General features: G+C 36.3%; 1 protein-coding gene across 1 annotated transcript in view; it reads left to right on the top strand.

Moving 5' to 3' along the window:
* COL21A1 (collagen type XXI alpha 1 chain) overlaps positions 1–23,603 on the top strand; it is a 127,539-nt gene extending 103,936 nt beyond the window's left edge. The window contains 14 exon segments of the mRNA XM_032648979.1: positions 2,906–2,950; positions 5,090–5,143; positions 6,755–6,808; positions 9,670–9,723; positions 11,341–11,412; positions 13,094–13,129; positions 15,854–15,898; positions 18,570–18,602; positions 19,184–19,330; positions 19,420–19,474; positions 19,983–20,050; positions 20,052–20,184; positions 21,053–21,130; positions 22,456–23,603. Coding sequence (XP_032504870.1) covers positions 2,906–2,950; positions 5,090–5,143; positions 6,755–6,808; positions 9,670–9,723; positions 11,341–11,412; positions 13,094–13,129; positions 15,854–15,898; positions 18,570–18,602; positions 19,184–19,330; positions 19,420–19,474; positions 19,983–20,050; positions 20,052–20,184; positions 21,053–21,130; positions 22,456–22,643 — 1,062 coding nt within the window. The 3' untranslated portion in view covers positions 22,644–23,603.
* The last annotated feature ends 3,599 nt before the right edge of the window (positions 23,604–27,202 follow it).

Here is a 27,202-nt window from a genome sequence, read left to right on the forward strand (position 1 = left end):
TAGGGGCCAAACCCTTTATTCTAAATTATGCATTTCTGTTTTTAATGACTCCTTTGTGATACAACAATGGTTTAGTGGTTACAGAGAAGCTTCTAGAACATTTTTTCATGCCAGCATTCTTTCACCACAACATTACACAGGATTTTCCATTTGACTTTCTGCTCTTCCTCAAATCCAAACTGAAATCACAGAAATGGAGGAAATATGTCCCTTTATTCTCACCAGATGAAATTCTTGCTTCTGTCTTTATTTACACATGTTTACAGTTGCCTGAACCCAAAACCACACAGGCCGAAAATGAAATATAAAATAGTTTACTTGGAAAAACATTTACCCTATGAAGTAACTGTTGCTAAATACTTTTGGATCAACAAACTGGTAACTTTCAAATGGTTTTGAATAATATTTCTACTAATGTAAAATTGGCAAAGTTTAGTCAATTTCAATGAATGTATTGGGAACCCAGGAAAATATTTTCTAGGAGAATTTTATTAACTAATATAGCTCTGAGTGATTTCAGTTCTTCTGGTGAACCTCTCTCTCAACAGTTTTTTATTCCATGCATGCTCATGGCATTATATTAGTTTTGCCAGAAATTGCTTTTATAAATCAGTTTTACATTTTGTTTTTCAATATTATATAGTTTTATGTATTTTTTGCTTAGTATTTATAAAATATTTAGTAGTTCTTGGTATAGTCGGACCTAGAAGACATTATGACTTTTTTTCATGTCTATGACATCTATTCATGTTTTATTAACTTAGGAACACAGGCAGTAGGAAAAGGAATCTATTTTTCTCCTAATCTGAGATCCCCCTAAATACTCTCAATATCGGATATGTTGAAATAATGTAAGATTTGTGGCTATGTCCTAATGAAGACCATGCTCAGAGTTAGAATTATTCAGATAAAAGGTGTTAAATCAAATTTAGGGAGTGACCCGGGTGAGGGGTGCTCTCAAGATCTCCTGGGAAGTGAGGCCAGGGCACTGCTTGGGCATAATTTTATTTTTCCCCAGAGTGAGAATATAGCCTTGCTGACAGTGGGATTGGCTGCAAAAACAGGAGTAACTAATTCCTACTAATATAGATCGTGTAAGAGCATAGAAACTTGAATAGGGTTGAAACCTTAAGTACAAAGAGTTCTGTGCAGCACGAAATTCAGCTTCTCAGGTCTGAGAAGTATCGGGGCAATTGCAGGATCACTTTAGAGATTCTTGGAGCCAAGCAACACGGCATTGACACAGCTGCAGAACCATGTATGGCCACCTTGTGTCTGATAAGATTCTATAGACAGATTTTATTTGAATTTTATTTAAATTCAGAACTTAATCATTATGGTGAGTTGGTATGAGTGTGTATTTGAATGGGAGTTGGTTCTGCGTGGTTTCATGCCAAATCATGGTCTATTGAAATGGAAGCCTTTATTTTGAACAATATTGACTTTGATTGTGTTGACAGTATGTATTTTCTGCCTTAGAAAGGATACAATTCGTTTCACTCTGTTTTCTTTATACTCGTAACTCAATTATTTACTCTCGCTTTATGTTTAGAGTGCTGATAGGGTAGTCTGTGCTCATGTTTTATAATGTTACTTTAAATTTTTATATCGTTTTATGTTATTCTCTAGTTAGTATGTTTATAAAGCAACCAGAATGCTAGTCCCTTGTTGATGGGCTTTGCTCTCATACAACTTTTCTCTGCAAAGGAGGTAATGCCATGGAGAACTAATTGAGACAAATAGGATCAAACTGAATTCCAATTTATCATTTAAGTTTGGATCTTAAAACTAGAACTGTGTGCCATATCTTGCACCGTAATTGTGGCTACCACATGGACCAGTATTGTATTAATAGTCAAGATTTGCAAATCAAAACAATGGCAGACTTTCCCTGTTGTTGAAGATACTTGATCTAGTTGCCCTGTTACTGAGTACCACTGCTGTTCTTCGAAAGCCCTGAAGATGCAGAGAGCTTTCAAAGAAATACTGATGGTGCCCAATTTCCCTGTCATTTGAATTTCCTTTTCTGCCAAAGTCAATACATATATATATACATAAACAAATGTTATTCATTATTTCAATTGAAGTATCATCAAGAAAGGAGCTAAGAAAAATGAATAGGAAATAAAAATTAATTAGTACCATCTCTGTTTGTTTGGGGTGATAAATGATCATTTTGGAAAATGCAGTGAATGACAATAGAACTGCTTTCCCATTATTAAATGTGCTCATGTTATTCTCAAATTCAGACAATTAGCATTAATTTTCTCTGAATCTTGCTAGAGAACTCATACATTTGGGCTCAGCCATGTGAAAGAGTTCTCTATTTCTTTCTTTCTGTCTCTCTACAAACGGGTCTGCATATGCTCCACAATTTTATCAGCAAGGGAATCATTAGGAGAAAGATTGCCATATCTTATACAAGGAGTTAGGTTCCTGGGTGTTTCAAGGCTCAATTTGGAGGAAATTACTTAGTTTCATTAGTTTTCAGTTATGGTGGTGAGACTATGAGGGCCTTTGGAACTGTTGTACTGAATCTGAACTCCTATGATTTGACAGTCTTTTTGCATTAATCATTATAAGTAACATAAGAAAGTGTTCAAATGAAATATCCTTCTTATTTTATCACTTATGTTGGTCTGAAAGAAGAGCCAAGATTAATATCTTCATAGCTTCTTTTTTTTAAAGCCAGTATTTAAAATTTTAAATATCAGATGTATAATAATAAATCTCATAAATTTTTCTTTTCCAAAATTTGATTAATATAAGTAGTGGTTTCATGTAGTCAAGAGATATGTTTGATGATTTGCATTATTTACAAGTTAAAACTCCAATTATGGCCTATTCTTCTTTAATGATACAGTCTAAATTTTTTAAATTAAAAATCTACTTTATTTCTTTTTAGGGAATCCCAGGATTTCCTGGAAACCAAGGATTAATGGGACAAAAAGTAAGTACTAATGAAAGTTGAAAGATTTGGGCCTGGAATCTGATTATGAAAAGGGCAAAGTGGTGATGTCTCTTCACATAGAATACATTTTACCACATTCATGGCAACAGTTAATGGTTCAAACATGATATAATTTCAGAAGCTATTATTTTGACCTTACAATTCGTTTTTGTTGTTGTTTTATACAGATATGAATTTGGATTTACATACATGCTCTCTATTTTACTTAGTTACTTTCTATCTTGTGCTCTTAGACCATACTTTTGGGAAAATTGTACTACTTACTAAACTGTATTTTTAGAAATTCTTTTAGTACAAATACTTTGGTTATAAACTGTCAGTTTTTATTCAATTACCAGTATGTTTTTGAGAGAGGATTTTGTAGAGTATACAATTCAAGATTGATGATTATTTCCTCTTAATACACTGAAATTTTTCTACTGTCATCTCCTGGCTTCCATGGTTCACTATGAAAAATCTGCTCTTGTTCTAATCATCATTCTTTTGTAAGTGACCTGTCCCTTCTTTGGGGATTCTTTTAAGGTATTTTATTTGTTTTTGTGTTCTTAAAACTCACTGCAATGTATCTAGATATGGAATTCTCTTTATTCATCCAGGTGGGAATTTAGTTTGCTTCTTGGCTCTGTAGAATTATTTCCATTATCTCTGGAAGACATGAGCTGTTAATCTCCATGCTAATTCTCTTCATCTTCTGCTCTTCCCTCTTTCTGGAATTCTAGTTAGACATATTTTATTCCTTTTAATTTTGTCCTCTACATCTCTAAATTGCTTACTTCCATATCCTTGATTCTTAAATTCTGGTTAAATTTTTGGGATATATTTTCCAGTCTATTTATTCTCCCTTTACTGTGTCTAATCTGCTGTTTAAGCCATCAATTGATTTTTTTAAAAATCTAAACAATCATATTTTTCATTTCTAGAATTTCAAATTTTAATAACATCTTTTTATTCTTTTTTTATGGAAGTATAGTTGATTTACACCGTTGTGTTAGTTTCAAGGGACAGCAAAATGATTCATTTATATATATATATATATATATATATATATATATATATATATATACACATCCCTGTGCTATAACATCTTTTTATTCTTGATAGTCTAGTCTCTTGTTCTATCTTCAGTCCTAGTAGTCTTTCATGATTCCATTCTTTTCATTTGTAAAGATTTCACATGTAGTTCTGAATTCTCTTTCTAGCCATTCTGACAGCTGCAGTTCATTGTTATTCCTCTTGATTCTCAGTCTTGTGGTTTTCTGCCTCTCCTGTCTTAATTGTTGATGCTGAGCTCATTGCTTCATCCTAGTTAGTGGGCGTCCTGTCAGCCTAACTGGGTCATGGAGAGCCTCCTGCTGGTAACCACGGGTACGATTTCAGTGCCCTTTGAGGGTCCTGAGCCATTGTAGGTACTAAAGATTCCTGCCCTCTCCCCATAGCTGGCCCAGTGTTCAGTTTCTTAAAAGCTGAGCATGTCCCCTCAGACACCTCCAGCCCTCTTGTTTCCTGCTGCTCAACTTCTAGCGAGGTTTCTGCACAGTTCCAAATCCTCATAATCACAATCATAACCGGGAGTATATTTTATTAAAGTGAGGGATCTTTGAAGACTTCTCCTGCTTCTCAAAGAGGATATTCTTTCCAGGGTTGTTGTTCTGGAATCAGAAAATCCCTTGGAGCATCAGGTCAGCCACAATCCCAAAATCTGAAGTCTAAATGCTATTAAACTGTGTCCTAATTTTTCTTAATCTGTACTTACTATCATAGCTCTTAAATTATGGTAAATAAGAAATTTTTTCACTTGATTTTTTTCCCCTCTGTTGTTTCACCTCACCAACAGTGTGTGAACTGCTAGGTCTTCCTTTGAAAGAATAAGAGTGCCGCTCCTGATTTCCTAATGAAAATATTTTCCTTAATAATTCCACAGACCCTAGGCCTACGTCTTTAAGATGTTAGATTCCTGATTTTTTACCTTGCATTGCTTCGTCTTACAATATAGGAAGGAAAGGCAGACACATTGGGCTGATTGATATTGAGTTTTCATTTCATAATGCTTTCGTAGGAAATTTCTAAAGATGAATTGATACTCTGCAATTTTAAACTTGATCTGTATTTGATTTTTAGGGAGAAATTGGGCCTCCAGGACCACTAGGAAAAAAAGGAGCTCCGGGGATACCTGTATGTTAATGTCATTATTATTACTGGGGTGTTTGAAATATTCTCATTATGTACCAGAGGTTCTTATTCTGAAATTCACAAAACTGGTGGGAGGATTCAGCAATGAGAATTTTGGGATCCACAAATTCCATGCATTTGTATGAAAAAGATTATGTTCATTTTTCTAGAGGAGTCTAGATTTCTTCAGATTCTCAAAAAGTTGGCTACCCAAGTAAGGATTAAGAACGCTTACTGTAGCTATACCAGAAAACAAATATCCTAGCTAAAAAAAATACTGAGTACCATGGGAAGATCTAAAACTCAATAAATATTCTTTGTTATTTTTTAGAAAATTTACAAATTTATTACACTAATGAGGGAGAATATATTCAGAACAGGTAGTATAGGAAGATCCTAAATTAGTGAACAAGTAATTTTGGAAGTTTGGGGAGTAAAGGGACATATGAGTATGATATTAGAAATTATGATAATCCTATGGTGTATAGGACTCCATAAAAAATTTCTAAAAGTAAATTGTTAGAAGCAATGTGTATTTTAATCTATGAATCAAATTGCCTGTAATAGCTTTTTTTTAAGTAAAAAAAATGGACAGTTTATGACCTTTCATTTAATTATGTAAGTTAAAAAAGCAGATATTTTACTCAGTGAAAAGATTTGATAAGATTTTGGTGAAAGATTTGAATGGAATATTCTTCCTCTACCTCCATCATCAAGACCAAATTATTTTTTCATTGAAATATTAAATGAAACTTGATTATTTACCAATATTTAAGTTAGCCTCCAGAAAATGAAGGCATTGACTAGAACTTCATTGAACTTCAAGAATATCTATATTTAATATTTCCAATATTTCAAACACTATGTTATGACTAGTGTATTTTACATTTTATAGTTGTAATAAATCCTGAATTGATAGCAAACCATAGTAGTGATGACATGCTGTTTTCAATGTGACTATACTGAGATTCTGTTTTCTGATAATACTAATTGAATATTTTTTTGCTCATCACATTTCCTTTGCTGTGATTAAGAGAAAGCAGATGTTTTTTATATATGTAATAGTATTTAAATGGAATCTAAATTAAATTAGTTCCTTGTTGCTAGAATAGTTATCAGTGTCTTATTTTGAATTATATGGTTACTAAAAATATGGCCATTTGTAACTTGAATAGACATTCTTACATTCAGAGAAATTATTAGATTTTAATTCTTTAAAATCATTATTCAAGAAAATAGAAAATGTAAGTAAAATTGACCAAAATAACATCTATGAAGTAATCTAATTGTTGGCCATCATGAGAAAGGAAGAAAGTAGAGTGTAGAAAAAAGAAACTTTTCTTTACATTTGTCTCTTACTAGCTCTCCAGTCATTTTTGCTATTTGTAGGTGATTTAAGCAACCAAATTACAAGGGCTTTGCCAGCCTTCATGTTATCTTGCATAGTTTGATTCTTTATTATCCTTTATTTGGATGTGTGTAGGGATGTTTCCCATATCTTGCATTATATTTTAGTGGATTGATTATGATGGTGATGTATAACTTGAAAACTGATTGAATATTTTAAAAATATTATTCTCTAAATTGCTCTTGCAATTTCCATTTAAAATGTAGGGTTTGATGGGAAGCGACGGCTCACCAGGTCAGCCTGGAGCCCCAGGATCTAAGGTAAAGAAAATTAACTTAACAAGATTGAGGGCTTTGTGCAAAATGACCATTTAGGTACTTCAGTCAAAGTTTTAACTACATTGATTTTATTTTGAATGTGGTTTGAAGTCTATGAACAAGCACTTGTAGGAATGAAGTCTTAGGCAAAAACTAAGCATATAAAACATGCTAACGTAAAGCAGGCCTAGTTTAAGCTGGAAAAGTTCCAAGATCCTGCATGACTCAGCCCTCTTCCCTTACTGGCAGCTCAGGGGACTGAGGAATGCCCAGAGCTCTATGGGGCTCTGTACCCAGCCCACCATCTAGAGTATCTGTAGTGACCACTGAGGGTAACTTTACCAACTTCCAAGTCCTCTTCTTGGTTTTTTATTTAGTGGAATGTATGTGGAATTTTTATTTGTAAAATGCCTTGTAGTGAGTTTTATCCTCCCTTGGGACTGTGGATAAGATGGCACATTATCCTAACTTTCACATTTAAAAAGTAAGGCACGCTTGACAATATATTTAGGTGTCAGGTGAGGTTATTCTTAAGCTAGAACTGGCACTCTGAGTACCATGATTCGATCATTTTCTAGGTGTACAGAATCATGTGTAAGAGAATTTCTTTTTATTAGAGGATCAGACCGGGTACCTTCTGGCTCAACGCAAGAAACTATTCTTGACTACTTAATAAGTAGATTCTAGGATAGCCTTCTGAAAGGAAGTGACGGAATTGCTGTTTTGGAAGCATTCAACCTTTAACTGGACCAGGGAAATAGATCCTGGCATACAAAATGAGTACATGGCCTAATCTACTTTACTTTTAACTCTAAAGTACCTAGAAAGAGATAGGATAAAATGTCATTGGGAGACCAGTGATTAGGGAAAAGTAGCTGCCCTCTCACCAGAGGTGGACCCTGTGGGTGCTTGGAACACTGTGAGTCCTAGCAGTAGTAAGTGTGCACTTGCCAAGTGGAGGTTCTCCATCATGTTGCAAGGTCATGTTGTAAGAAAAAATAGAGTAGTTGTATATTCCTTAAATAACTGGGTACAATGGACTCTCCCATGACGTTCTGGATCCTCTAATTCTTAAGAACGCAGCCTAAGATTTTGTCAGCATTTTTAATTAGCCACTTAGCATCGTTGGCTCACACTGAGCTGGAGGTCAACTAAACCTCCTAGATTTTCCATAAAAGACGTTAGAACAATGTATTTGTGGCATCCACCACTTGGGTAGGTCTGCTGTTTTGGCTGGGGAGTCAAGTGGCTGATTCTAACATCACAGTTTGTTTTTACATAAATTACTATAAAGTTTGATTTCCCTCATCTTGTCCTTCTACGATTATTTTGTTAAAAATAGATTCAAGATGTTAAAATTATACATCTTAAATGTAATCTTTTCAGTGAAACATTTCAACTTGTTTTCATGCAGTATATTACCTCAGGTCTTAGAAAGTTTTTCTGCCAAGGGCCAGATAGGACATGTTTTAGTCTTTGAGGGCCATATAATTTCTGTTGCAGCCACTCAACTCTGCTATTGAAATGTAAAAGCAGCTACCACGGTGTAGATGTGCCTGTGTTTCGTACAAGTTTATTTACAAAAGGAGGCATTGGGCTGACTTAGCCCACAGGCCATAGTTTACTTGCCTCTATGTTACCTTACCCCTCTGGTTTTGTCAACTAATATATTTGTGAACTATGCCTTCAGTAACAATTGATATAAGTTCAAGAGTAAGACAAAAAAAGCTGTGTTAAGCAAGACAGGGATGAGGCTGAAATTCTGTGGCAGATCTTTAGAAAACTTCCAATTTAGATTATAATACCTCTTTGTAAAATAGCCATTGAACCATTCGTAAGTCTATTTTACCCTATCATATTCCAGTTTTATAAAATATTATCTAAATGACATCAGGGTATATTAACATAATCAGGTCATGTAGCTTTTGGCAAGTCCTGTCACCTCTGAGTTTCAGCTTAATCATTTGTAAAATCAGAAAATTTAAGGAACCATTGTTCTATGGTATAATCATGCTTTTATGTGCTAAATGCTTTAATTAAGTCCAAATAGTATGCTCATGTGGTTCTCAACGTAAGCTGAGAATGAAAGTGGTTCCCTTTACTGATCAGTGAGCCTGACCTGGCTCTGGGTGATCATCGCCCCCCACTTCTAGGTGTCACACCAACCTCTTTAATTATAGGTTTTTGCCAGACATTGATTGGGTTGTGATTTCAGGTGTCCAAGTATATTTGAAAGCCAGAACCACCACTGACAATCTCTCCTGATGATCCAGGAGGCAGGTTGTCTTTTATAACCAATCCTCTTTTCCTATCTTACACTTTTTGCTCTGACAACTTGGTCTTGCTTTCCAAATGTCTGTTAGCAAGGACTGCACTGGAATCCTGAAAAAGAACGCAAACTAAAAGTTTTCTGATTCATGCTTCTTCCAAAAGCCACTCAAAAGTGCATTTGAGGCTAATTTTCTTTTTTCAGTTGCATACTGAAAATGAGTCACACAGAGAAAGCAAAACAGAGAAAGATGAAGATTTCCAGCCTAGAAGATGCTATTAAGATACAGGGGTCTGGCTTGTGCAGCACAAAGACCTAGCTAATTAGTGCCAGTCCCTAAAGATTGGAATCTCTCTTTTTACTTCGAGCTGCCAGCATCAAACAGGCTGGTAGAAAGCTTTATAAATATGCGGACTCACTTCCCTGCTTAAAAGGGGTTTTCTTAATAAGTAGGCTTCACATATAGATTCTATATTTCAAACAATTGGAAAGTTGAAAATGCAAAAGTTGTTTAAAATGTATTCCCTTAAGTGTCTGTATCAGATATATGGTGACTAAATTCAAAAAATTTCAAATGGCTTTGATGCATTGACAGGGAAATAAAGGTGAACCTGGACTTCAAGGGCTGCCTGGGGCTTCTGGGCTCAAGGTAATTAATTTGTTTTGAAGCATTTGGAAATGTTTTCAAAGAAGTATGAGTTCCTCTCATTATTTGATGAGATTAACATTTGTATCCCTTAAGAAAAGATAGATGAAATGAAGGATTACCTTTTAACATAAAATTAGGGTACCTGAAAGCCAGTGGTGAATGTGGGCCAATTTCATTTCTGTTTTTTGGATATTTTATCAAAGTTTGGGTAATAAAGGCATGAAATATGCTTTAGTTTGGTTTTTCTAGAATTGGTAAAATTTGGATGCTAATATGAACATCTTCTCTGGTCCAGAGAATATCACGCTCTTTTATGTGGCTGAATGAGTGTGTGTCTCCCCTGGTGGTGCCATTTCTTTGTTTGCTGATTGATGGGACTTTATTTTCAGTCTGGGAGTCACAGTTGCCTTTACCAGTTTCCTCCAAACCAAATAGTTGATGTTTATTTCAATCAGATTTTCAATTCTCTTCTAGCCTTTAAAAATCTAGAGTAATATTCAACAGCGCACAGTGAGCAAAGAGAACAGAACTTAGTTTCCACAGAAAAGAGTTGTTTTTATTTAATATGACAGAGTTTGGGACTAATGGTAAAGCAAATAAAGCAAAACCAAAACTCCATGAAGCATATTCAGGAGCATGTCCTATCTCTTACAATTTTAACCTAAATATTGTTGATACATCATCATTATATACTCTCACATTGTAAGTCTTTTTTTAAAAAAGGAAATAATCCCTATGACATGATAGGGAGTAGAAAAATTGAGTTAAGATAACTTATGGACTATTCCTTGTTCTGAAAACAGCTCAAGAATTTATGTCTAAGAAAATAATATTCCATAAATATAAAGTAAAAATCATAAATTTGCATATCTAACTACAAGGGTGTTCACCCCAATATTGTTTATAAAAATAAAAACTGTGAAAGTGAATGTTTAACAATAGAAATTTTATTAAATATGGTAAATCAATATAGTTGAATACTATTCTGTAATTTAAAATTTAAAAAAACATAATGGCATATAAAGAACTCAAAATATTAATATATTTTGAAGTAAATGATTATGTTTACTTAAGTTATGCATACACAGCACATTTTAGTATCTAAGTTGTGTATGTGTTTGTGAGAGGTAGAGGGAAAAATATATAACCAAATAAAAATAGTGGGTAATGAGATTTTCAATAATTTTATTACTTCTATTTATTACCAGTTTTGTAACAATAAAATAAGTTTTTTTAAAGGAGGATTATGAGAAAAAGCAATTTCAAGAGGATGGGAAAGTATTAGTAAATACAAAGAGAGATACCTGTGTTTATTATTTTCACTGCTTTATTATTTATTGTTGACATTATAAATATAATAAAAATACCAAATGTTTATAAAATTTTAAAATATGATATGATCTCAGGATTTCTTAACTAGCAAAGATAGGAAAAAATATAAGAAGTTTTATTGGGACTTCAGTGAACTTTACTATTCTTTACTATTTCTATAGTAATAACTCTAACAAAAGTTTTTAACTATCAGTTTTAAATTTGAGATGTATATAGAGATAAAAACAGTGGGGTTTTTCACAAGCAGTAAGCCTGTGATCTTCATGTGAATTCTGTGTTATTTAGGGAGAACCAGGAGCAGTGGGTCTGCCAGGAGAACCAGGATACCTGGGTTTACCTGGAATTCAAGGGAAAAAGGTATGATATTTAGGACATATAATTCAATGTTAATCAGCTATTACCACGTAAGTTTTCTTTTTGTGCATGTAGTGTAGAAGGGCCAATTATGCATTCAATGATGAGCTGACCTATGTATTTGGTGTACATATAATGTGTTCGACCTCATGCTAAGAGCTGTGGCACCTTTCATGTCCCTGCATAGGTACTGTCTCCTAGATGAGGATCTTCGAAGAGACAGATCAAAAAATATAAACGTACAATTAAATATTATCTTGTAAATTCAGATTGTTCTGTGGTCAATCCAGATGTGTCAAGAACTTTTTAGGGAAAGTATTCCATGTGAGGCACTCTTACCAAAATGTGAATATCACTCTTACCAAAACTGGGGCAAAAGTCTGAAACAATAAAAATTACAGCCAGAATGCTTGACCATGGCATTCCTATCTGTGAAACAATTATATTACATAATAGTTCACTTAAAATTAATTTAAGGAGTTTAAAATACAAAACATATATATTCATATAAAATGTTTTGGTGAGATAAAACAGCATCACTTTGGGTTCTCTCTCTCTCCTGTTAAGTAAAGGAACTCTGAGCTGTATCTATACAAATATTATTGTTGGCTTGAAGTCTTTGAGCAAGAACTGCCTGCCCACCTGTCAGAGAAGTCCATGCCCCTGCAGATATATACAGTTCAGGTTAAAAGTGGATGTGTTGGCTTTTGTTCTGCAAAGGATACAAACTGTTATGTCTCCATCTTTGTATTCCTTGCTCTTTCAGTTTTTCTACCATTTCATTTTTTCTATCCCTCATGTATTATCTGCTCAGCCCCTAGATTACTGTACCTAGTGTGATCCCTTTTGCTCTGATGAGCGGCAGGCAGTACTTGCTGACACAGGAATGACCCTCATAGCAGCAATTAAGTGTTAGACCATCAGTGAATATTAAGTAAACTACTGTGAATATGTTTGGATTTAGAGAATTTCCTTGTTCAGAAACCTACCAGTTAAAAGAAAATCTGTATTTTATTCACTGTAAACACAAAACTCTAGTCTTTATGTTTGGATAGCATGGTAGAAAGGAAATTTGGAAAGAGCGTCCAAGTTCAGCCTTGGGCAAATGCTTACCTTTCCTGATCTGTGGGTACATTATAAGAACAAAGACACTGAACTAGTTGGTTTCAAACATCTCTTCTAGCTGAGAAATTCCAGGAAACAATATTATGGAATATGAATTTCCCCCCAAAAGTTAATTTTTGAAGCATATGTTTTCTAAAATACTTTTTCAACATTGTTTTATTTCATTTTTTCCTATAAATTTGTGGCCATTATTAGCTTAATAGTAGAAGACTTTTCAGTTTGATTTAAAAAACAAGATTTGTCAAAATATAGTCCTCTCTTTGTTTAACTTCAGATTGTGATCAATATAGAAAAGTTTTCTTCTTCCTTATAAAATAGAAATTGTAGTTAATTTTCTTTTGAATGTAAGAGCACAAGAAAGTATTCATTTAGAACATCATCTTGACATAATGTGTTTTTACTCTCTTCTCAAATATCATGTTGGAGTCAACTTTTGTTTATAAGGCACTTGTCGAATTTGCATGAGACCATATATTTTTCTTGGCAGAAGAAAAGCATGCTAATTTGAAAGGATACAGAATATATGACATTATGATATATATTAAACGGCCTTTTGCAGGGGGACAAAGGAAATCAAGGCGAAAAGGGCATTCAGGTATGTTACTGGCTTATTTTATTTTTTTGGCTTGGCAAAAAAACTCAGGCCTTCATTCTTTTTAATTCTTACATGGCTTTTCCAGCTCCTTCCTGTTTTACTGTCAATATCTGTTAAATCCCAGCTTTCTCATTTTACTAAATTTCTCAAAACACATCAAATCTAACTTTAACATTCGTCACTACACCACTATTGTAGGAAACTTGGGAACCAAGCGATTCAACAAAATAACATACGGATTTTATCACATGCTTGTAATATATATTTATTTACATATTTTATGGTGTGTTGGTTTCCACAAATGATTTGACATGGCTTATGGCATAAATAAATTTGATAAGAAACTGTTAACACCGTATATAAAACATATTCAAACTAATAAACAGGAGAATTATACCAGAAAATTAGATCAGTCTGAGGAAATCTAGGGAGATTTAGAAGGACGTTTGGTTTTGGGTGGCTTAGCAACAAAGGCAAAGAGGAGAAATATGCTACAGCTTTGGGAGATAGGACAGTTTCACCTCAGTCCGAGTGGCCCTCAGACGGTTTTTTCATTAACTGAACCCTGACCCGTGAGTAGGACGCCGCTGGCTGAATCAGTGACACATTGATCAGGAATAAACTATATCTGTTGGTCTTTCGGTCTTTTAAGTTCTAGAAATGTAAGACTTTTCCAATCATCAATTACAAATCAAGTGTCCAGACAGTACTTTAATGATGTTTTTAAGATTACAAAGCTCAGCTATAGGGCCTTCCCTGATGGTCCAGTGGTTAAGAATCTGTGCTCCCAATGCAGGGAGCACAGGTTTTATCCCTGGTAGGGAACTAAGATCCCCACATGCTGTGCGGTGTGGCCAAAAAAAAAAAAAAGTTCAGCTATAGTGGCTGAGTCTTGCTACGTAAAACACTTTGCAAAATTCGCAGAACTTTGAAAGCTCCAGAATACCTGGTGGCATACAAGGAAATTTCAAATTTAGGTAATAATAGCATCAAAATCTGCTAAGGTCACAGTCTGAACACTGTTTCAGACAATGAAACTTGAACTAAGCCCCTTCCCCCCATCCCACTGTCCTGACCATTCATTTCTTGTCATGGGTCCTGGGTGACTGTAATATCCTAACTGTTCTCTTTGAGTTCAGTCCACACCTTCCCCCCACACTTTTACCAGCATCAATAACTAAGTTACACAACTGCTTAGGAGTCCCTCAGTGATGCTCCACACACATTTCAAGATAAAGTCCAGCCCATAAAGTGCCTCCTTGTTGGACTGAATCTTCTTTAGTCTTATCTCTTTGCCAGTCTACCCACTATTATCTGCTCCTGCCCTGCTGCTTTAGCTGGAAGAAATTATACACCTCTGTCCTGTGTCTTCTCTCCCTGCCACACCCCCGTCTTCTCCAGTTGGGTACCACTTACACATCCCTGAGGGCTGCACTCAAGGTGGAGTCATTTTTCCTACCCTCTTTATCAGATGCCCCACCGTATGTCCCAATAGTATCCGTTCCAGATATATAATTATACACTGCATCCTTATCGACAGTATTTTCATTATTCTTTTTTAAATAGAATTCCAATAGAATTTAGCTGTATATATTTTTATTGATATAATTAACATATAACATTGTATAAGTTTAAGGTATACAGGGCACAATGTTAGTATATAATAATGTATAAGTTTAAGGTGTACAAGGTGTAAGTTTAAGGTGTACGAGTTTAAGGTGTGCAAGTTTAAGGTGATATAATTAACATATACCATTGTGTAAGTTTAAGGTGTACAAGGTGCAATTTATATATTGCAATATGATTACTACTATAAGGTTAGCTAACACCTTTATCATGTCACGTTAGTTTGTCCATGTGTTGAGAACAGTTAAGGTTTAGTATCTCAGCACTGTGAAATTTAGAATTTAACTGCTTATTAAAGAGATTAATTGCTTAGCTTTTGCACCACATAGTAAGCAACTTGAAGGCAACATGGGGACACTGCAACAGTGTCCCTACAGCAAATAGGGCCCCTGGGAATTCACTGATGTAAGTAAGTAAATGAAAAAACCTCTATGCAGGAGTGATTTACAATTTCAGTCACTAGATCTTTAATTGATTGTATATCTAGGTGTATGTTTTGCTAGAAACTGCTAATTATCCTGTTTAACATAGGGATGAAATACTAGAGTTTCAGGGTCTCGCCCAATGTCTTATACAAGGAGGATGTCCCAAAATATTAATTGAATGGACAAATGTGTTTATATCTTTATTAATTTTTTCTCTATTTGTCCTAATTTAAAGATCTTCATTCAAAATGTATTTTACAGTATATTTTTAATTTAAAAATGTCCTTCAAGTGATCTTCTTGCCCTCACATGTGCATAATCAACACCGAACATGAATAATGTCATTGAAATTAAGAAAATGACCACAGCCACTGGATTTTTAAATTATTTTCATGCTGTGAACATGGACTCAGCAGAACATCCTCAACTGTCTAACATTATTTACATGTTCCCCAAAGTCAGTAGTTCGTTCCTTGTCTTTATCCATTTTAGCTGTAAGATTAGGTTGACGTTCCTCTCACTTCTTTTTTCTTCTCTTACATCATTTTACATATTTGCATCACTGCTCTTGTGACCTTTCTTCTAGATGACAGCACAGTACATAGTTTGTGTTGTATATGTGATTGCATCATATGTGTGCAAACTAATGAATAACATTTATTCAATTTTAAAGGGTCAAAAGGGAGAGAATGGAAGACCAGGGATTCCAGGGCCACAGGTATTTTTTTTTATGGAAAATGAAATAATGACTCACATAATGAACAATACTGAGAGAGGGTTACTTGCAAATAAAAATGGGTGGGGAGAAGGGGAGATGTAGCCTGCATTCTAAGTGCCCAAGGATGAGAATTCTAGTGGTGATGGTGATCACAACTTTAATCTTTTGATTTATATTTTCATTTTCCCATGCTGATACTCTCAGTGGCTGTGAAACTTGATTTTCAATGCTTTCTTCTGACCAAATAAATGACTAAAGGTAGACAGTTCCACCCATTTCTTGGAGTAGTATTGGCCCAAGGCAGCCATACATGGCAGCATCTCTGTACCTACTGTTGAGTTTTGATTTTCTCCTTGAAATGTGAGTAGTTGAGGCCATACATAGTGAAGGAATGTCCTTGTTTCCCTCTAGTTTGTTCAAAGATATAATTTACTATACTAGAGATGAATTAAAATGCCATCTTGAGGAACTGTGTTGTGCAGTAGATACATAATAAGATTGCCTTGCTTCTTCCTTGACTAAACTCTCCTCATGAAGCCATGTTTCGGTGAGATTGCCAAGTGGCATGTAGGTTCAGTCAGAGCCGTATTGGACGAATAAAAGCATCCAGCTGGGCTTCCCTGGTGGCGCAGTGGTTGAGAGTCTGCCTGCCAATGCAGGGGACACGGGTTCGTGCCCCGGTCCGGGAAGATCCCACATGCCGTGGAGCGGCTGGGCCTGTGAGCCATGGCTGATGAGCCTGCGCGTCCGGAGCCTGTGCTCCGCAACGGGAGAGGCCACAGCAGTGGGAGGCCCGCGTACCACAAAAAAAAGAAAAAAAAAAGAAAAGCATCCAACTGATTAGGGAGTGTGGGTGGGAGAAAGATTCAGTGATTACACTGACTCTGGAGGTAGGGGGATAAAACTGTGAGGTGATGTCTCCAAGGACAGGGGTCTCTGGGTCCCTCACTTGGAGGAATGGGGGAGACCATTGGTGTGGGGGGCAGTCTTTGAAAGCACATGGCCCCAAGGTTGTGTAAGATGGAGGGTGAGTGTTACATGTCAAAAAGTTGAGAACTTAGAAGTGAACTTCAGAGCAAGAATCACTGAAAGGAGAAATGGACAGAGTTTGCCTACGTACAGTTATGTGCAATACAAAAGGTCTTCATTTTCCTGTCCCTTCACTCCACTCACACCACTGGGTGACAATCAGCCTTGTCCCTATTCCCCTCTGACCTGCTCTGTTTCCCTGAGTTAATCACACCATCTTTAAACAGCTCTACTCATAGGAGGACCCTCACCCCTTCATCCATCACCCTCCGCAACCCAGGCCTTTTACCCCAAATTGTTATTCACAGTAACTCTCTGATAGAAGGATATTTTCTTTGGATTTTGAGTTCACAACTTGGTTAGCTCACTGATTGACAGATGACACTCTCTGCAAGTTTCCCCTAACTTGTTTTCTTTTATCTCACTTCTCAAGGAAAAGAGGAAGTCTGCTCCCCCAAGGCAGGATTTGGGTTCCCTAGAAAGCTTCTGTCCTGGGTGTGTTGGAAGCTGCGTTTTCCACCACCAGGAACTGAGTCTACAGGGAGAATGGCAGGGGGCAGGGTGGGGGTGGGGGAGCAGAACAGCCATTGCCTCTCAACAGCTGAATAGTTGTCCCAATCTCTCAAAGTAAACAAAGTCCTAGTTAACTGTCATCCTACCAAGGGCTGCACGTGTGTGATTTTTCTGGCGTTCACATTGTGAATGGGGTCCAAGCGAATGTTTCCCTCATGAAATCATCCTAGTGGATTCTCAGATGACAGCTGTTTTCAGTTTTAGCTCTCATTTGGTTCTAGTCCAGAGAGCTTACTATTTTATCTTTCCTCTTACTCTGGCTCCATTTGTAATATTCTGTCTGGTAGAAACCCCTGCATTTCTTCAGAAACTTCCATATTTAAAGAATGGCCTTACAGAGAGTGTTTTACTTGCTGATCGATTTTTTTTATACATCTTTATTGGAGTATAATTGCTTTACAATGGTGTGTTAGTTTCTGCTTTACAGCAAAGTGAGTCAGCTAAACGTACACATATATCCCCATATCTCCTCCCTCTTGTTTCCCCCTCCCACCCTCCCTATCCCACTCCTCTAGGTGGTCACAAAGCACCGAGCTGATCTCCCTGTGCTATGTGGCTGCTTCCCACTATCTATCTATCTTACATTTGGTAATGTATATATGTCCATGCCACTCTCTCACTTTGTCCCAGCTTACCCTTCCCCCTCCCCATATACTCAAGTCCATTCTCTAGTAGGTCTGCATCTTTATTCCTGTCTTGCCCCTAGGTTCTTCATGAGCATTTCCTTTTTCTTAGATTCCGTATATATGTGTTAGCATACAGTATTTGTTTTTCTCTTTCTGACTTACTTCACTCTGTATGACAGACTCTAGGTCCATCCACCTCACTACAAATATAGCAGAGGGAGGAACACTCCCAAACTCACTCTACGAGGCCACCATCACCCTGATACCACAACCAGATAAAGATGTTACAAAGAAAGAAAACTACATGCCAATATCACCGATGAGCATAGATCCAAACTGAAAATTAAAGTTTGATTAAATGTGTGGTAAAGGGTGCATGCCACATTGCTAGTACTGTAGCTTGCACATTTACTTATTTATTTTTTCCCTATTAATTTTCAAAGGGAATTCAAGGCCATCATGGTACAAAAGGAGAGGTTATGTTCTTCATGTATTATGCTGTCTGTTCAGTCCTCATGGCTTGATTTTTAATACTGTATAAATCTAGCTATTGACATCACAAACAGAAAATATCTTCATGTTCTTTAGTAGTTCCTAAATAGAGATTTTCAGAATATGTAGATTCACTGAATTAGGTATGAAATGTTACATATTTGCCAGTAATATTGATTCTTCTTCTAAATTAGGAGCTAATTTTTTTCTGCATGTTTCTCAATGAAGAATAGTGTGTATTTCTACATCTATCTCTCTAGGATTTAAACTCCTTGGGGACAAGACTGTGTCACGTTCATCATTGTATCTCTGGCACTATGCATATTGCTTAATCAATATATGTACTAGGTAGTGGTTATTTGTAGGGTTGGATGGATGGATAAATGACAGTTTAATATAATATGAAATTTCCTTCCTGATCAATTACGGTGTTTCCCAACAATTTCCTATATAACTTAGTTACATGTTTATATATTTTCATATCCATATCCTTAAGACTTTTATGATGCATTTATACCTCCTGAAATATTTAAATAGAACTTTTGAAGATTTCTTTTGTTTTTAGAGAGGTGAAAAGGGAGAGCCTGGTGCAGAGGTGCCACTGGACCAAAGGAGAGAATCTGGAGTGAATGGTCTGATGGGGCCTACGGGTCCCCAGGGGCAACCCGGGGAAGCAGGTCCTCAGGGACCCCCAGGACTAGATGGGAAGCCCGTATGTATTCTGCTTCTTTCACAGTTTTCATATTTCTGTTGCTTTTTACTTGGTATGTCAATGTTATAACCCTTAATAATTTGATGCAGGGGAGAGAATTTTCAGAACAGTTTATTCGACAAGTTTGCACTGATGTATTAAGAGGTAAGTCTCCAACATAGAGATTTTAATAACTTTCAAATTTCAAAAGTAATACAAATTCTTTGTAGAAATTATAAAGGATATAAGTAAGATGAAGAAAATAAAGGACATTTATCAACCTCTCGTTTTTATTTTCCAGATAAGTATTTTTATAAAGGTAAAATATTATATGTACCCTTTGTAACCTTTTTAATAAAGCAATTTATCATTATTTCACCATTGATTAAATTTTCTTCCCTGACATAATTCTGGTAATTTTATTCATAATATTATGTCTATAATTTAATTTACCAGTTTCTTTTAGAGGGGCACTTCCTTTTTTCCCTTACTTGAAGCAATTGCCACAATAAAATTATTGCACAGAGCAATGGATATTTCCATAGTTAAATTTCTAGGAGTGAAATTATTGGCCAAGAGATATGTATCTGTAAATTTAGAAAAAATATGAGTGATATTATTAATGCCCATTCACCATTTAAACATAAGGGGTGGGGTTTCTTTGCTTTTTAAGCCCAGCTACCTGTCTTACTTCAAAGTGGAAGAATTCAGAGTTGTGATCACTGCCAGTACCAGCATGGCTTCTCCTGGTATTCCTGGGCCACCTGGTCCCATGGGCCCAGAAGGTCCCCAGGGATTCCCTGGTTTGCCAGGAAGAGATGGTGTTCCTGGATTAATGGGAGCTCCAGGACGCCCAGGTGCCAAAGGATTAAAAGGTACTTAGTTTGTATGTGTAAGCAAATAAATAACAGAAAAGGGTATTTTTTGTATTCACATCCTAAACTTATTTAACAGGCAAGAGTTCCTGTTTGTTTTCTTGAAGACAAAAAATTTTTCTATCCCTAAGTCTTTAAATAATTTGTCAACTGAGTTAAAGAACAGTCATTCTATTTCATGAAAGAATATCCTAAAGTCAAGAGAGAGGTTCAACGTTATGAAGCATGTGAACCTGTAAATCAGAAAATGTTGACAATGTACTTAGAAATTTTGCTTGAGTCTGATTAGGTCTTTAAATAGAACATCACAGACACCATTTCCTTTATTTTGACTTTGGTAACTTCTGTAACCATATCCAAAATTGTTTTCTATAAATTTCTATAAGAAAAATGATGTTTTGCGACCAAACTTCCTAATAGCCCACAACTTGCTGCTCTTTGTTTTTGAATATTTATGTGAAATGTTGGTTGATAATTCTTTCCTTTTAATTTAATATTATAGGAACAATTTAGGAACAATTTAATTTAATTTAATATTATAGGAACAATTTAGATGTTTCATCAAAGTAATAAAATAACAACTATGAGTAACAAAAGAGCTAAACCATTTTCCTTTCTTAATATTAATCTTCATTAAGTTTTTCTTAATATTTAATCTTCATTAAGTTTTTCTAGACCACTGATCATTTTATAAAGTTTTCGCTTCAAAAATTCTGTGTCCTGTTAATAATAATAAATAGGTGCCTGGCTAATTTTTAAAGATTTATTTTTCTTTTAATGTGTGTATTAACAGCTTTGAAAGAAACAATCTAGGAGGAAATGATTTTATGGGAAAAGTAAGCTTACTCCCCTCTCTGACACTCTGCAGGCTTACCAGGACGAAATGGGGCAAAGGGGAGCCAAGGGCTTGGGTACCCTGGAGTACAAGGTCCTCCTGGTCCCCCAGGTATGAACTGATGATGCTCATGAGTGTTGCTGCACATTTTACGTTAAGAAAATCATCATAAATCTCTGTCCAAAGATTTGAAACCAAGACTTTCGTTTCTTTTGAGTGATTCACATTCAACACATTGAGCTCTAACTGCTAGAAGTTTTATCCTATATTATATCCATTAATCATTCAGGATTCTCTCTCACTTATCATTTAGACTCCTTAGAATACCACTCCTTAGAATAGTTCTCAGATGGTTCCAAGTCGCCCAGACTTACCTAGTGTATATCACCTTTAATCTTTATGATTCTCAGGGAAGCAGAATAATGCTGAGATGGACTTCTAAGCCAGCCTCTGCTAGCTGCATTATTTAACTTCTCTGTGTGTCAGTTTCCTCATTTGTAAAATAGTGATGAGATGTCTTTTGCCTCATGACATTGGTGGAAGGTTAAATGAATTAATACATGTCATGCTATCAGAACGGTGCATGAAAAAGTTATGTTTTCAATAAATGTGTACTATCATTATTATTTTAGATGTTATTACTGCTCAAGGCTTTTGGGTGGATCAAATGATTTAATACTTTGTATGTAAAGCATTTTGAACAATACCTACAATTGTAGTTTAGTGCTGAATAAATGTTTATTAGTAGTAGTAGCAGGAAGTATTAGTGGTAGAAAGTGCCCAGTCCACTCTGCTCCATCCCTAAACCTAAATATTTTGTTTTTGTTATTTTGGGTCATCAACTTTAAAAGGCTAATATCTTGAGTTAATTTTTCTTTTTTTGAACATGCTAATTGAACTAAGTTATGGTTCACAAATTAGTGTTATAATACCTCTGTGTATTGATTACTAGTATACTATGGTAATGACAATGTATTTCATTGTGGAAACTAAAAAAAATATATATATATGTATATAATGGAAATAGTCATTTTGACTACAAATATGGCACAAAAGTGGCTTTATTAGAATTTTAGCTTACTGATATATTACCTACTAATTTATAATAATATTGGCAAAAGATAAGCTGAGAGGAAGAAATAGTTTGGACAATCCACAAATTGAAATATTAGAATGTTAGCTCTGTGTCTTCAGCAGCAGCATGATTGCATATTAACATAGCTTGGCCTAGTTTTACAAAAATTACTTTTGGATAGTTCTTTTCAAAATGGAAAGTGTATAGAATTAGCAAGAGGATACCTCCTCTTTTCACCTTAGTGCAAATACGTAAAAGTTTCAAGGGAGTCTTTTTACCAGTTTACATGTTTTGCAGATTCAGCTGTGTCAGCAACAAAACCAAACTCATTTGTTCATGTATTGCTAATGTCCCATCCTAGGTCCAGAGGGCCCCCCTGGAATAAGCAAAGAAGGTCCTCCAGGAGACCCAGGTCTCCCCGGCAAAGATGGAGACCACGGAAAACCTGGAATCCAAGGGCAGCCAGGACCCCCGGGCATCTGTGATCCATCACTGTGTTTTAGTGTCATTGTCAGAAGAGATCCCTTTAGAAAAGGACCAAACTATTAGTGTCTGATGCCTCATTCAGCAGCCTAGGCATGGTGCTCTTCTTTTGTGGTCTTTGCATCTCAGGAAGATAACAACAGTAATCCCTTGAAAAGAAACTCATGTACCTCGGTGTTTTTATTATTGTTTCTTTCCCTAAGGAAGAATATAGAAAAGGTCACATATACCGATTTTAAAGGCTCCTCAGTTCTTCAGAGCCTTTAGATTAGTAGCATTAACTAAATCTCAAGGGTTTCTTGTAAGTCCATTCATTTTAGTCAAAGTCAAATATAAAAAAACACCATTGCCTGTCAGCCAGTCAGTTTCAGTCACTGTGAAAAATTTCACATTCAGCCTCCATGCAGCACAGTATTTGAGTTCAACTTCCTGTCTGTGTGAATTTCATGTTTCATAGCTCATAGCTCACACTTCTACATTAGTCCAAACGTGCATCTGGACATGGGAGATGAGATCAGGGCTGACATTCAGTTTGGGAACAGACTGTATTGCCATATCAGCCCTTACTCCAGTGTCTGTGCTTACCAGACAGTGGTGATGGACTATTGGGGTTGTTCAGTGTTTTGAATATCACCTCTGAACATTCTGGAAAAAAAGTTTCACTGGACCTGGTCGATATGTTCAAAGGAATTGTAAGTTCAGAAATACCAAAAAGACTTTCTTCTTCATACTTGCTTAGTAATTGGAATGTTTGTTGCATGCCTTCATTTTCCATTTCAGTTATTATATGTGTACATTCATATAAGTTAACTTTTATTATAGCAAAGCTAGTGGGAATCAATGCTCTAGTTGACAGGAAAGGTAACTCCACAAATCCTAGGATGTCTTGATATTTTTAGCAGACTTTAAAATATTATAAACAGTCTTTGTGTACTGTACTTAATGCTTTTGTAAGGAACATAATTTGAGATATTCCATTTTTATCGTGCTCTAAATTTTGTTACTTTGCTTATTATTCAAAGTACAATAAAGTTTTGTACAGGCCTGAATGCAGTGTCTTTTTTTATACTTAATTTTAACTGATTCTTGAGTATATTATCCATTTGACATGGTCATTTATTCAATGAGTATAAGTTATTAAATTATTTACCTTATTTTTAAATCACTGATTCATATGAAATAAGAACTTAGAAATTGGGTTGGGTGCTCCTCACCTGGATGGGTACAGCATCTGCTCCCTGGCCCAGGAATGGCTGGTAATCAGAGTTTAGCTTAACTGATGACGTGTCCTTCTGTGACTTTGATGAGAACCTTGGAGGCGACTGAAGCCCATACATTAATCAGCTGAATTAGCTTAAGGCTTGTTTTGATGTTCTGTCTCCAGCAAAGTCCCAGATATTTGTTAGACCTGACCAACTTACTCCTGGTAATTACAGCATTTCCTGGTAGACCTGGTGAAGGGGCAGAATAGGAACTTCCTTCTGCCCCTTGTTCATTCGACCACCTTTGAGCACATGTGATGCTGAAAACTTGGTCTCTATGCACTGGTGCCAAATCGAATCTCAGAGACAGAGTTTTGGATGAAGTAGAAAAAAATAGCTTTATTGCTTTGCCAGGGAAAGGCGGACACAACAGGCTCATGCCCTGAAAAACTATGTGTCCCAACTTGGGAGGATTTAGTGAGGAGTTTTATAGCAATGATTCAAAGGTGGGGTTGCTGATAAGATTAGGGTGTGTGCAGGGCCTACACTCCTTTAATCTGGCCTCTTCATGAGCTTCTCTGGTTCCTTTAATCTGGCCTTAGGGGGTCTTCTCTGGAATGAAGAATGCTGACATATCCCATTTATTGGGAGTTTTAGTTCTGTAAAGAGCTCAAAGACGTTATTATGTGTATCTCTTAAGGTGACCCTGCCCCAAGGCTGCACTATTGTTTCTTGACTGCTCCTCCCTTGTCTCTGCATCCCCCTCCCTTCCCTGATTAGCAACTGTTTGAACCTGTCCTTTGGAACTCAGGGAAGGTCATGGAGGCTGGAGTCTATTCCCTACAAACAAGAGATGGGGGACAGAAAGCCTTCCATGCCCAGGAGCCCCACAGGGTCCTGCTCTGTTTCACATGGCCATGTAATGCCTGGGACTGGGCCAGGGATACAATGGTGCCATAGTCATGTGGTCTGGTCTGAGGACACTCATGTCTAATGAGGCACAGGTAGGAAAACAGGTGATTGCTATACATTCTAAGAAAGGAGGAAGTGCTATAGAAATGTATAGGGTGATGCTATGGACTAAATTGTGTTCCTCCCAAATTCATATATTGAAGCCTTAACCCTCATGGGATCCTGTTTGGAGGTAGGGCTTTTAGACTGTGATTAAGGTTAAATAGGTCATAAGGATGGCGTACTAATCCTATATGATTGGTGGCTTTATAAAAGGAGGAAGAGGGAAATCCCTCTTTCTCCACATGCACACATATGACAAAAGACCATGTGAGCACACAGTGATAAGGCGATGATTTAAGAGCCAGGAATTACCATACTAAGTAAAGTAAGCCAGACACAGAAAGACAAAAATGATAGAAATGAACTTATTTCAAAAGAGAAATAGAGGGCTTCCCTGGTGGCGCAGTGGTTGGGAGTCCGCCTGCTGAAGCGGTGGATGCAGGTTTGTGCCCTGGTCCGGGAGGATCCCACATGCCGCGGAGCGGCTGCGCCTGTGAGTCCGGAGCCTGTGCTCCGCAACGGGGGAGGCCACAACAGTGAGAGGCCCATGTACAGCAAAAAAAAAAAAAAAAAAAAAAAAAAAAAAAATAGATTCACAGACATAGAAAACAAACTTATAGTTACCAAAGTGGAAAGGTTGGGGGAGGGATAAATTAGGAGTTTGGGAGTAACATATACACATACGACTGTATATAAAATAGATAACAAACAAGGCCGTCCTGTATCGTACAGGGAACTATATTCAATATCCTGTAATAACCTATAATGGAAAAGAATCTGAAAAAGAATAGATTCATACGTATAGCTGAATCACTTTGCTGTACACCTGAAACTAACACAACATTGCAAATCAACTATACTTCAGTTTTTAAAAATTGCATTAAAAAAAAAGAGCCAGGAAGATCACCCACCCTGATGTTGCACTTTTGGCCTCTAGAACTAAAAGCAAATCCATTTCTATTGTGTAGGCCACCCCATGTGTGGTGTTTTGTGTGGGAGCCCAAGTCATAAAACAGATGAGTGTGGGGAAAGCTTCCCTAAAGCAATAGTTTATAAACTGAGATTTGAAAGGCCAGGAGGACATTAGCAGCCCACCAAGTCATGTCAAGTGAATAAAAATGAGCAAAGTCTAGGGATTAGAAAAGGCCTAGAGAACTGAGAACAAAAACTAGTGAAACCGAGTGGGACCCTGTGGGGCTTCTGGGCACGGAAGCCTTTCCGTGTTCCTTATTTCTTATTTGTAGGGAACAGCTTCCAGCCTCCACAACCTTCCCTGTGTCTCAAAGGGCAGATTTGAGCAGTTGCTAATCAGGGAAGGGAGGGGGATACAGAGACAAGGGAAGAGCAGCCAAGAAGCCACCTGAGGCCAGATGAAAGGAACCAGAGAAGCTTATCAAGATTAGGAGATCACCTGGCCAGTTTAAAGGCGTGCAGGGCCTGCACACACCCTAATCTTACCAGCAACCCCACCTTTGAATCATTGCTATAAAACTCCTCACCAAATCCTCCCAGGTTGGAACACATGGTTTTTCAGAGCATGAGCCTGTTGTGTCCCCCTTTGCCTGGCGAAGCAATAAAGCGATTCTTTTCTACTTCACCCAAAACTCTGTCTCCGAGATTCGATTAGTCACTAATGCACAGAGGAATCACTAGGGAATATAAATCGTATTTACTTTCAGTATCTGCTTTTAAAATTGGTAACTCAAGATGAAATATTTCTGTAATTTATCATGGTATATGTGTCCTAACATATTTTTGCCTTGTACAAATTCGAGACTAACTCATAAAACACTGATGTTTAAGAATGAAAAGGTGAATGGTTTTGTCCTGCAAACACATTTTCACCATAATGGTGTACCAGCATCTTACATGCAAGGCCTTTTAGCGTAGTTAAAAGGGCATGGCTTCCGTAGTGAGGTTGCCTGTGTTCAAATTCCCACTGTTTTTTTCCAGTAGGAGCCTTCAGAAAATGTATTTATCTTTTTGTGCCTAAGTCTCTTCATATATTAAATAAGGAATATTAATAATACTTACCTAATAGTAAGGATTAGGATTATGAGGATTCAATGAGATAAAACAAAAATATTAATCCATAGAATAAAGTCTGACCATCTACCAGAGCCACACAGAAAATGTGAGATTAGCAAATTTTGAGATGAAATATTTAAAAAACTTATTCAAAACATTTTATATCTGTACAACTAACACTGATAAAGTTAATTTGATTCAATGCCATTAAGAATGAAACTCTCAGTCTTAAGGGTAACAATTCTCAGTAAAGGCTCTCTTGAAAAGATTTTGATTCATCCTGGTCTAAAACGTAAAGTGGGAACAATTTAGGTGGGAAAAAAATCAGCAAACCCCTGGGGTTTATAGTCTTTAGTTATTTTATCTGTATTTTATTCTATT

The sequence above is a fragment of the Phocoena sinus genome, chromosome 11 (assembly GCF_008692025.1).
Source record: "Phocoena sinus isolate mPhoSin1 chromosome 11, mPhoSin1.pri, whole genome shotgun sequence".
In the NCBI taxonomy this organism is placed as follows: Eukaryota; Metazoa; Chordata; class Mammalia; order Artiodactyla; family Phocoenidae; genus Phocoena; species Phocoena sinus.